The sequence below is a fragment of the Cenococcum geophilum genome, assembly GCF_001692895.1.
Source record: "Cenococcum geophilum 1.58 unplaced genomic scaffold K441scaffold_3, whole genome shotgun sequence".
NCBI lineage: Eukaryota > Fungi > Ascomycota > Dothideomycetes > Gloniales > Gloniaceae > Cenococcum > Cenococcum geophilum.
In genome coordinates, this window is record NW_027137561.1 from 2,658,353 (window position 1) to 2,669,292 (window position 10,940).

General features: G+C 51.8%; 4 protein-coding genes across 4 annotated transcripts; 3 read left to right on the forward strand and 1 right to left on the reverse strand.

Moving 5' to 3' along the window:
* The first annotated feature begins 324 nt into the window (after positions 1-324).
* Positions 325-1,892, forward strand: K441DRAFT_652057 (uncharacterized protein). Its single transcript, XM_067647304.1, has one exon. It carries the CDS (start codon positions 707-709, stop codon positions 1,694-1,696), a length of 990 nt encoding a protein of 329 aa, XP_067509322.1. The 5' UTR covers positions 325-706; the 3' UTR covers positions 1,697-1,892.
* A 394-nt stretch (positions 1,893-2,286) lies between these two features.
* Positions 2,287-4,224, forward strand: K441DRAFT_673344 (uncharacterized protein; the record flags this gene model as incomplete). Its single annotated transcript, XM_067650640.1, has 3 exons — positions 2,287-2,289; positions 2,347-2,431; positions 2,495-4,224. The coding sequence occupies 3 exons, from the start codon at positions 2,287-2,289 to the stop codon at positions 4,222-4,224; spliced, it is 1,818 nt and encodes a 605-aa protein (XP_067509323.1).
* Positions 4,225-5,117: 893 nt separating this feature from the next.
* K441DRAFT_537278 (uncharacterized protein) lies at positions 5,118-8,328 on the forward strand (the record flags this gene model as incomplete). Its single annotated transcript, XM_067642469.1, has 5 exons — positions 5,118-5,883; positions 5,933-5,997; positions 6,184-6,327; positions 6,379-8,085; positions 8,170-8,328. 5 exons carry the CDS (start codon positions 5,118-5,120, stop codon positions 8,326-8,328), a joined length of 2,841 nt encoding a protein of 946 aa, XP_067509324.1.
* Positions 8,329-9,018: 690 nt separating this feature from the next.
* Positions 9,019-10,049, reverse strand: K441DRAFT_652059 (uncharacterized protein). The gene has a single exon (XM_067647305.1). It carries the CDS (start codon positions 9,852-9,854, stop codon positions 9,195-9,197), a length of 660 nt encoding a protein of 219 aa, XP_067509325.1. The 5' UTR covers positions 9,855-10,049; the 3' UTR covers positions 9,019-9,194.
* Positions 10,050-10,940: the final 891 nt, after the last annotated feature.

Genomic DNA, 10,940 nt, shown 5'->3' on the forward strand with positions numbered 1-10,940 from the left:
AATCGGCAAATAAACGCTGCAAGAGCTGCTCGATCATCCGAAATGCGATTGTTCGATGTATATCTCCTTGCAGGAGATTGCAAGAGGATGATGAGGTGTACTCATACCTCAGTCATGAGAATCGGTTGCTTTTTGGGATAAGAAGCCCATATCCTAAGGGGGATTTCAACTTCACTGTTGATATCTTCGCTTCATCAGGTGAAACTCCAGGGTCCTTGATCGCGTTGAATGTGCTGTACGGACGACACTAATAATTAAAGACTCCCATCCATGGAAAGCCATCGGTGTTGGTGCAAAACGAAGCGGACATACTGCGTCCGAAGAGGCCTTCTCATGGGCTTCACGACAGTTGCAGGAGTGTACTCTTCAACATGCTACCTGTAACAGAGCAGGTAGCGGAAGACTTCCCACTCGTCTACTGGACCTATCCACATTTAACTCCGATCAGGATGTAAGATTGCATGAACCACAAAACGAAACAGCGCAGTATATCTGCCTCAGTCATTGCTGGGGCTCTTACCGTCCCCTCAAATTGGAGAAAGCAACACTAGAAGTGTTCAAATCTCGCATCTCTTGGAACTCTTTACCTCTTACTTTCCAAGATGCGATCAGCTTTGCGCGAAAATTAGGTGTAAAATATATCTGGATCGATTCGCTGTGCATCATTCAGGATGACAGAGATGACTGGGAACGAGAATCTGCTAATATGGCTGCTATCTATTACGGATCACTATTGACTCTTGCGGCAACAAGAGCGGAGAGCAGTAGCGTCGGAATGTTCGCCCGAATACCTCCGGAGTTCGAGGAGCATGAACTTATCTCAGGAACGGGTTTGAACGGAGCCCCCTACAGTATTTTCGTCCGAATAGATCATGGGCACCAAGAAGGTTCCATTCCTGTCAAAGAACATCCTCTTCTAACCCGTGCTTGGGTCTTCCAGGAACGCCTGTTGTCCTCTCGTGTATTACATTTCGGGCATTTCGAGCTGCTCTGGGAGTGTGCTGAGGCCACAAGCTGTGAATGTCTGCGTTCCAAATATATCCCAGAAAAGCTTTTCATCAACCAGACCGTTGCATTTAAACGAAGTTGGAATTTCTTATTGGGTAATGCTACTGCCCACACGGCACAAAATAAGGTAATTAAAAAGAATTCTAGGGTTAGAGCGTGGCATGGAATAGTTCGAGAATATACCAACCTGAGCTTGTCCTATCCTTCCGATCGGTTCCCTGCGCTCTCCGGTCTGGCAAAGGCAATTATGGCTCAAACTGGCGACCAGTACCTTGCAGGATTATGGAAAAGTTCGTTCCTTAATGATATTTCCTGGCAGGCTTCATACAAAGGTCTTGGTAGTGATGGGATTAAGAAAAATCGAAGACCATCTGCCTGGCGAGCCCCCAGCTGGTCGTGGGCGTCAGTTGAAGCAAACATTTACTTCCGTGAGAATGGTGTATACCCTCGAGCTAATCCTCCAGAAATTTTGGAAGCACATTGCATGGCATCGGGACTTGACCCTACAGGAGAATTAGAGTCCGGCCATATCTTAATATCATGCCATCTCCTGCCGGCAACCCTACAGTACGACCCTCAATCTGACGGCGATATTTGCTACGGCCTCGTCTTGAGTCTTGGAGGGGCGCCTGATGACTTCGCTGCAGACTATGAGCTTGCTGAGCTAGGTGAGACGTACGTTGGCTAGGGGGAGACAGTATATGTCATGTATCTTTCCACTATCATGGAGGCAGCCTCTGATCTGAATCTCATATTACGATGCGTTGATAAAGATCTGCAGAACTATGAAAGGATTGGCATCGGGATGTTCGGGGAAGCTGAAGGTGATCGGAATCCGAATGCTGTAATTACTATCATCTAAATGCCAGAATCAAACTCACCCGGTACTGGGACATCATTGCGGCGAGGAACGAGGTTTTACATAAGATGGGAAAGTGAAATAGGCATGGTCAGAAACAACCGGATTTTCAGCGGCATAACGTAGATGCTGCATTAAAGCTTTGGTAGATCACCCGTTTACATACCATGCTATATGTTCAATTCAAGCATATCTTATCTAAAAGCATCGAATGGCGTGCAAGCGCGCAGGCGTGCGTCGATTCGGCCCCAGACTTTGATCTTGGCGTGTCAAAGCACCTGTCCACTAGATGACGTCGGAGTCTCGTTTGTAGGCATCTAGCCATCGAACACCTCGCGCCGGCCTTTTTGCTTCGCGATGCGACTGAGCAAAACACACTACAATTGAACTTAACATATTACCATACTGGGCCAAGTATCATGGTGCGTGACTCCTTTTATCCCACTCTCAGCCCCTTGCTAATCCTTTTCGAACCATAGGCGTCACTGCTCCGCCAAATCGTTGCTGGCCCAAGAGCTAGGCATCCTGAGGCCGGGTTAGACTTATGCTATGTAACCGACAAAAGTAAATGCTGTTCTGCATAGTTTCTTCTTTCTATAAGTCTTGACTAACGGGCTATTCTAATAGTAATCGCGACCTCGGGCCCTTCAGGGACATACCCTCAGCGAGCGTACCGCAACCCGCTTGATGTTCTGGTCAAGTTCCTCGACTACAAACATAAGGATAATTGGGCCATATGGGAATTCCGAGCCGAGGGCACGGGATACCCGGATTCTGAGGTATATGGCAGAGTATACCATTACCCGTTTCCGGATCATCACCCTCCTCCGTTCGCCTTGATACCCCTCATAATGGCTAGCATGCGAAACTGGCTTCATGAGAACGAGGATCGTGTGGCAATTGTGCACTGCAAGGCTGGGAAAGGTAGGAGCGGCACAGCCAGCTGTTCATATTTAATCAGCGAAGAGGGCTGGAAAGTCGAGGATGCCCTGCAGAGGTTCACGGAACGGAGGATGCGGCCTGGCTTCGGCGCGGGGGTATCAATACCGAGCCAGCTGCGGTGGATAGGCTATGTGGATCGGTGGACTAAACACGGCAAGATTTACGTGGAGCGGCAGGTTGAGGTGATGGAAATACATGTTTGGGGTCTACGAGATGGTGTCAAGATTGCCATCGAGGGATTCGTCGATGACGGTCGCACGATCAAGGTATTTCATACTTTCCAACGATCGGAAAGGGAGGTAGTGCGCGGCAGGATCCCGAATAGTGGGGGTCTGGCGGACGTTGTTGCGGAAGTCATGGGGCGAAACAGTGGCAACAAGACACCGAAGTCAGCGTCAGCTCTCAGTGGAAGAAGCACGAATAGCGAAGCTCTCATGCAACCCTCGATGCTTAATAGCGAAGGTGCAGCCTCTTCAAGTGAATCCGAATCTCCGACTGATGGGAAAGGGGAAACGAATGCTAGTCGAGGCGATGCCATTTTCCGTCCGGCAACCCGGGTTGTCCTGCCGACCAACGATCTGAACATCGACTTTGAACGTCGAAACAAGGCCGCGTATGGCCTGACCATGGTTACTTCAGTGGCACATGTTTGGTTCAATGCTTTCTTTGAAGGCAACGGCGCAGAGAATGGTGGGGAGGCAGATGATTCTGGGGTGTTCGAGATAGGGTGGGACAAAATGGATGGTATCAAGGGGAGCAGCAGGAAGGGCACTCGAGCATTCGACAAACTTGCTGTTGTCTGGAAAGCACTCGGAGACGAGAGCGGCCAACCGCCAGTTGTGATTCACGAACCGAAGGAAGGAGAGGAAGTGAAACAGACGCAGCCTGCAGATTGGAAGGGGACAAACAATGTTGGTCCACACGAATATACAGATCTCGGACTGCGCGCAGTAAGTTCAACCGCATCCAGCACGAATGTCAGCAGAGCCAACAGCGTCAGGAGCCAAACGGAGGTGTTGACTACATCGAATGGTAAAGATGACGAGACCGACGGCGTGCGATCGCATGGCCCGGACGGCGAGGACAAGGTCGAAGCTCCGAATAGTGCTTCGGAGGAACGACGTGCGAGCGGGCCCTTTCCACTACCGAAGGGTCTATCGCAGCCAACGCATACGAGGCTGCATAGCGACACAGGGAAGGGCTACGAGCAAGATGCAGACCCGGGTGCTGATGCGGTACCTCGAGCTCAATCGCAGGCATCGCTTGGCCGGACCGGGTCGGGCATAGTGAGTGGGATACAACATGTGTCGACGGGCGATCTTCCCGACGGTAAACCGGAAGAAGAAATGCAGACTTCAAGTGGGCATTCGTTGGGGCATTTAAAGCAGGCAAAGAACACTAGCACCAGTTCATGAGTGACGGAAGGGTTAGGAGTGCATGGCGCAGACGCGTGGAGTTTTCTTTTTGGGTAGAACGTATCGGGGAATCGATTGGCTGCAGGGTGCATGGACAGGCGTTCAATGGTCTGAAGTAGGGTGGGTAGAGGGCACAATGAATTTGGAGGGTTTTCTTTGGCGAGATTTTTTTGAGCATACAGGCGGGCGGGTATCGGGGGATTCTGCAAGGCTGAAGGGGGCTGACGATAGGAAGGATTTGGGGTGGGTGGTCGCTTTTGAGGTCTTGCGGGAATAGATAACTTCATCTGCACGTCCTGTCCATCTTGGCTGCAGGAAGAAGAGAGGGCTTGGCGTGAAGCCACAGGCGGTGGCGGGTGGTGGCAGTCAGTGCCTTCGCCGTCAAATGGAGAAAGCGGTGAGATCGGTGTGGCGCTGACTCACTACTCACTAGGGTGCTCGTGGCAAGCTGACGAGGGTGCAGTCAGAAATGGCCGGAGGTTTTGTGCCGTTGGCTGAACGCAAGGCCAGGCAGCACGTACTGTTGACCGGCCTGTGTTGGTGCCTTCAGCTCGTATCGCCTGCTTTGGGTATAAAGAGACGACCTCCCCTTGCGTCCTTTCAGCACCGGAGACTCTCGTGAATTCCATCGCACCGTTTTCCACAGCCCGTTGCATCCAACCCTGGCGAGCTAGTAGAGCACAGCGCTGCGGCCATTCACCTGACATCTGACATTGACTCAGCTAGATTATTCTTCGATGAACAAACGGACGGCCAGACCATCGTCAAAACCATCCTCCAACAACGACCCCGTCCTCACTCCTGCGTCCTCCTCGCCCTCCGACACCCCGCAGTCCAAGCCCGCTACTTTCGCCGCTAAGCTTGATTTTGACGATATTCTGCGCAAGGCCAGTATGGATAATGCCCGGGAAGAGAATGGTGCCGAAGACGTGGAGATTAAGCAGGCCGTTGAAGCTACGTCAGCGCTGGCCGATGTAAATGGCAGCGACGTTGCGACAAACTCTGCTGCACCAAAGAAGAAGAAGAAGAAGTCGAAGTGCATGAAGCACTCAAAACATTCTAAGTCATCGAAAAAGGCAGCGAAGAAGGATCGATCGTCGTCAGAGAGTTCGTCGGAGGACAGCTCGGATGCGGAGGACGAGTCTTGTTCCGAATCCTCTGATGAAAGCTCGTCCGAGGATGAGCGGAGGAAGCTGAAAGAGCGGAAACGTAAGGCCCTGAAGAAGAAGAAGGCAGCCAAAGCGAAAGACAAGAAAAGGCGCAAAGCGAAGCGCTACGAATCTGATTCCGAGTCTGATCCGGACTCTTCCGATTCTTCCTCCGACTCTGAATCAGAAGAAGACAGCCGACGGCGCCACCGGCGATCAAAGAAGTCGCGCAAGGCGCAGGAAACAGAGAGCGAGAGCGAGGAGAGTGCGGAGGAGGCGGCGGAAGAGGATGAGGAGGCGAAGCTGCAGACTAAGCTCGCAGCGCTGCAAGTGGCTAGGTTACAACAGCAGGCCCTTGTTGGAAGAGTGAGTGCGAGGAAGCCTAAAAACCCTGAGGTCGAAGTTGCTCAGGCTAGCAAGAAGAGCCGCAAGTCTAAGAAGAAGGCGAAGAAACGGTCAAGCAAACGGGCTTCTACGATGGAGTACAAGCGAGTAGACCAGCTATGGGATAGTACGTATATTATATGGAAATGTTTCAGATACCCGCTTACCGCTTCCAGGTACTATTCATAATTATAAGCTTACTGAGAGTGCGGAAGACCAGGTGGATGAATTCAATGAATATGTAAGTGTGATTTTGATAAATCCTATTCATATGAATTTGCGTACGATTAAGTTTGCAATAAATCATGCTGCGGCTATTATTACGCTTCATCTATTTGATGTGTGCGGAGTAATGGGATTTATATTTACGGAATAGTGTTTAATTCTTTTTGTACTATATTATAGGACGCTTGCTAAATAAGTCTAGGTTTTCACTGTACGAAGAAAATTCGATTGGGAGAACAAGTATCGCAACACAGTTGTTGATATCAAGTCCAAGCCTCTTCGCGAGGCACTGGCAGAGGTCATGAAGGATGTTAAGGGTGTTTCACTAGTAGAAGAGCAACCAAGCGTAAGTGACAGTAAGTTTACTTTCGCATTGCTTGCAATTAATACTTTACAGGTCGATCCAAACATGCTATTCCTCTACTTAGAAGAGATTTACACCCACTATAAGAAAACATTAAAGGCACAACTGAAGAAAGAGAAAAAGCGGAAGATAAAGAAGCGAATTGCTCTGCAAATAGCCCATTGCAAGCTTCTTGTGAGTTATCTTGACGAAGACTATGAAGACACTAAGAAGACTCTCTATCCGATGCTAAAAGCCGGCAACATCACCTTTGATCTCCTCTGGGCCTTATTCAAACCTAACTCCATTGCTTACACTCCTACTTATGGCTCTGTGGACGACCCTCGTTGTTTCAAGGTCGACTACGCTAATAAGGAGAGTAACTTCATTAAGGGAGAATGGTACTGTATCGAGGGACGCTATCTTGAATACGATGGAAAGCATTTCGGTTTAGGTGATTTCGAAGTCCATGTAGAGTCTTTCAAAGGTCCGCGAAAGATCACAAGCTTAGCTACGTACCCCCTCAAGTACCACAAGGACCCCAAGGGCCTTAAAAACCAGTTGATTGAACGGGGTAAGCGGTTTGTGGCGATGCAGGGCATGAACTACCGATTTCACAAAGGCTTAGCTTTCCAGAAGAAGAAGAAGATGGTTGCGAAGGTTAATATCAACGGTCGTGTCATGGTCGACCCTGCTATCTTCCGGAGAATCAACCCGAACTATCCGATTTCATTGATCAAGCCTAAGGATGCGGAGGACCCTTTCGATAACAGTAGTGATGACGAATGCTCTGACTGCTGCGATTCTTCTTCCGAAGATGGTCCTGCCGAGGGTGGGGAAGGACCGTTGAACTATGGTGAAGAGAAGGAAGAGCGGGAGCGGACCAAGATCAAGGTAGTCTTTGACAAAGAGGACAAAGTACACGTCATCACCGTCCCTGTTGACGAAGACGGCCGCGAGATTCAGGTAGAGAAACTCGACTCGGTAGAGACAAAGGACGGAACGAAGAGCCACCAGTTCAGTGAAGAGGAGCTGCTGATTGCCTCGCCTGTTGTTCTGGGCTTCGCGTTTTCAGAGAAGCTCTGGCTTGAGTTCTCGCTCAGCGGCATTCGCGATATCGAATGGAATGAGGGCGCTTTCTCTTCTCTTGTGCTCCCCGCAGCTCACAAGTCTATTGTTAAGGGAATGGTGTCCAGCCACAAGTTCCATGCCGCCGAAACCATCGACGATGTCGTTCAAGGCAAAGGTCGCGGTCTCGTCTTCGTCCTGCACGGACCTCCTGGTGTAGGAAAAACCCTGACGGCCGAGGGAATCGCAGAATACCTCAAATGCCCGCTATACGCTGTCAGCGCCGGCGAGCTGGGCACAGATAGCCGGATGCTGGAACACGAGCTCCAGAAGATCATGGACATCGCGCACTCATGGGGCGCAGTGCTGCTTCTCGACGAAGCCGACGTGTTCCTCGAGAAGCGAGAGGTGCACGACATCCATCGCAACGCGCTCGTGTCTATCTTCCTGCGGCTGCTCGAGTATTTCCAGGGCATCCTGTTCCTGACGACGAACCGCGTCGAGACGTTCGACGACGCGTTCCAATCGCGTATCCATATGCCTCTGCGCTATGGCGAGCTGACGCCCAAGGCCAAGAAGGAGATCTGGAAGACGTTTGTCGAGAAGGTGCGCGTGGTTGAAAACGTCGAGGTTATGCCGTTCTCAGAGAAGGACTATGATGCGTTGGCGCGGAACAGCTTGAATGGACGACAGGTGAGCCGATACTTCCCCCTTTCCCCTTCCCCTTTCCCGCCTTCATTTTCATTGTGGTGCATCATAGCTAACTCTGGCTTCTAGATCAAGAATGCAGTGCGCACGGCGCAGTCTCTCGCCATCAGCGAGAAGGAGCGCTTCTCGCTCGAGCACATCAAGCGCGTGCTCGAGGTTGCCGAGGACTTCGACCACGATCTGCGAGGCGGGTCCGGGTACCTGGACGCAATGCGGAGTTACACTTAGTTAGAGAGAGCCATGCCAACGGGGGCGGCCACGGAGTACGACGGTGCGTGTTTTGGAAACACCACTATTCTACTCATCATCACGGATTCGGAGCAAAAGAGAGAGCCTGTTTAGAAAGGGGAATTAGATAGAGAGCTACTGCTACTGCTGACTGGTTGTTGGCTTTTCGCCTGGCGCCTGTTGCTTGGGTTTGCGGCATAGCTTAAACTTTTGGCTCTTCTCCTCTCATGTCACTGCTTGGGTTCGGAAAAAGACTGGTTCGGGGTTCCGAGGCCTTAAGCTGGGGTTTAGGTCGGGATTTGGGTCGGGGATGGTGGGCTTGGGGATCGGGTTGGGTAGAGGGGTGGGCGTGTTATAGATTTGGGGATGTACAACTATAACGGCCTGCTCGTCTCGGCTGGTTTTAATATAGGCGGGCGGCTAAAATTATTTAATGCAAATTTTTTAAAATTAACTAGCTTGCGCATAATAGGCCGAGGCTAGGATGGGAGTTCACCACAATGACTGGCGAGGATTTGTGGGATTACTATTGAAGTCTATTAATTTTGGTATTATATGGGGTTTTCAACTCTCTCACATCTTGAAGGATGAGAGTTATAAGTACAACAGGCCGTTATCTCTTCATAAACGAGCATCGGCTCGGTCTCAAAACGGCTCGAAATCCCTTCGTGAGCTCACTGGCTACAACAACCGCCAATCCCTTCATCTGTAACCTCGTAACCGGGGAGAGAAAAAACCCCCCGACCCACCACCAGCACCTCCCACAACCTTACTAACCAAAACACCCCGCTGGTCGGCAGCACCTCGAGCCTCAAGACATCTCCCTACCCGCCTCCATCTCACCCTCACCCTTCGGCCACCACTCCCTACCTCTCGCCCTCCCCCGGCCCCGCGCTCGAATACCCCGCATCCTCCGCTATGCCGCTATCCGGAACCATCAACCGCTGGCTGTACACATGCTTCATATCCTGCTCGCTCCAGCTCTGCTGGCGGCCCAGACGGCCGAGACCCAGCCCCGTCGGCTGGGCCCTCCTGATCGCCTCGGCCTGCCCAGCCCCGATGCCCGTCAGCGGCACGACGCCGTGCGCGGCGTCGACGGGCAGCGGGGACGCGGGGAGCACGGTGGCGGCGGCGGCGGCGGCGGCGGAGGCGGAGGCGGATGCGAGAGGCGAGACTGGCGATGCCGCGCTGGTGGGCGAGGTGGTGGCGGCGACGAGGGCGGCGGCGTAGTTGGAGGTGCTCGTGCGGATGGGGTTGGGCGGGCGGCGGTACGCGGCGCGCGCGGCGTCGAGGGCGGAGTCGGAGTCGGTGGATGGGATGTGGGCCGCTGCGCTGCTGCTGGTTGGCGCCGGGGTTGTGGGTGCCGCGGAGTCGGTTTGCTGCGTGGAGTTGGCGGAGAGGGCGGCTTCGGCTTCGGAGCGCGTGTTCGGGGTCAATTGGGAGGGTGTGCCGGCGCCGAAGGGTGCATGTGAGGAGAGGGCGGGGTGGGTGGAGAGGAAGGACGGGTGCGCAGAGTTGTCGCCCATTGTGGTAGGTTTGAGTGGTGGTGGTGGTGGTGGTGGAGTGAGTGCTCGTGTTAGTGAGGTAATTTTTGTTATTTCTCAGTACTATCTGTTGCTCTAGAGGTTTAGTTTCGCGCAAGACCTGTGAAGAGCGTTGTAGTTGCAGAGGAGTTAGTGTGCGCCAGTCAGCTTATATGACAATGCGAGTGAGAATCAGGTGAGGCCCTTTTAGTGTTTTGATATGGGACCCACTGCTGAAATGATGGCATTAGGCTTGGCACGGTGACGTTCTACCTACCTAATGTTGGGTTGTTACGCGGGGAGGGCGCTTTCCCCAATGCGGCAGGTATCTCGAATATCAAAGGGTGGAATCTGGTCATGGCATAAGCAGTTTCTAGGCCAAGTCTGGTATTATATTGTTCTCCCCGAGGGCGCCTTCCTGTCGATCATCGTTGAGGTTTTTAGGAGCTTTGACCAGTTATAATGGCCCATGTACAATTTCTTGGTGTTTCTTGGTGTTTCGGAAGCGACTCCGTATTATTCAAACGACGTAACAATCATCTCAGCTCAACAGCTAAGGCGTAAAGCGGGGAATTCACCGCGATTCACCCCAGTACCAACGCTAACTAGAGCATGCGACGTCGGTTACACAGATAAAGGGTAGATTGGTGGACAAAAGAGAGACTACGGTTGGACTAACTAAAGTGTTGGAGTGCTTGCAGAAGCAGTCGTTTATGAGAATCAAACTGAAAATATCTTCAACGCCAATTTGAAGTTGGGAATCTGATTACCTGAGGCCCCGTAGGATGGCTATAGTGAAGACCTTCAACCAGAACTACAGTCATCGCCATCCACATCTGAGTGCTCTCCATAGCAAACCTGGCCAGACCTACGCTGGCCACCCAGAGAGGACCTGGCATCACCCAAAGGCAATGTTCTACCAGCATTAGGTGGCGGCCAGATGAGAGCCTTTCAGACTTGGCTCAGAGCTAACACAGCACTGAACCGCTCAGATGACGCTGTCTGTCTTCGCTATTCGAAGTCTAGCAGCAGCAGAGAATACTGGAGTGTGTCAAGTAAGGTAATTGATGCTTCGTAAAGCAAGTAGCG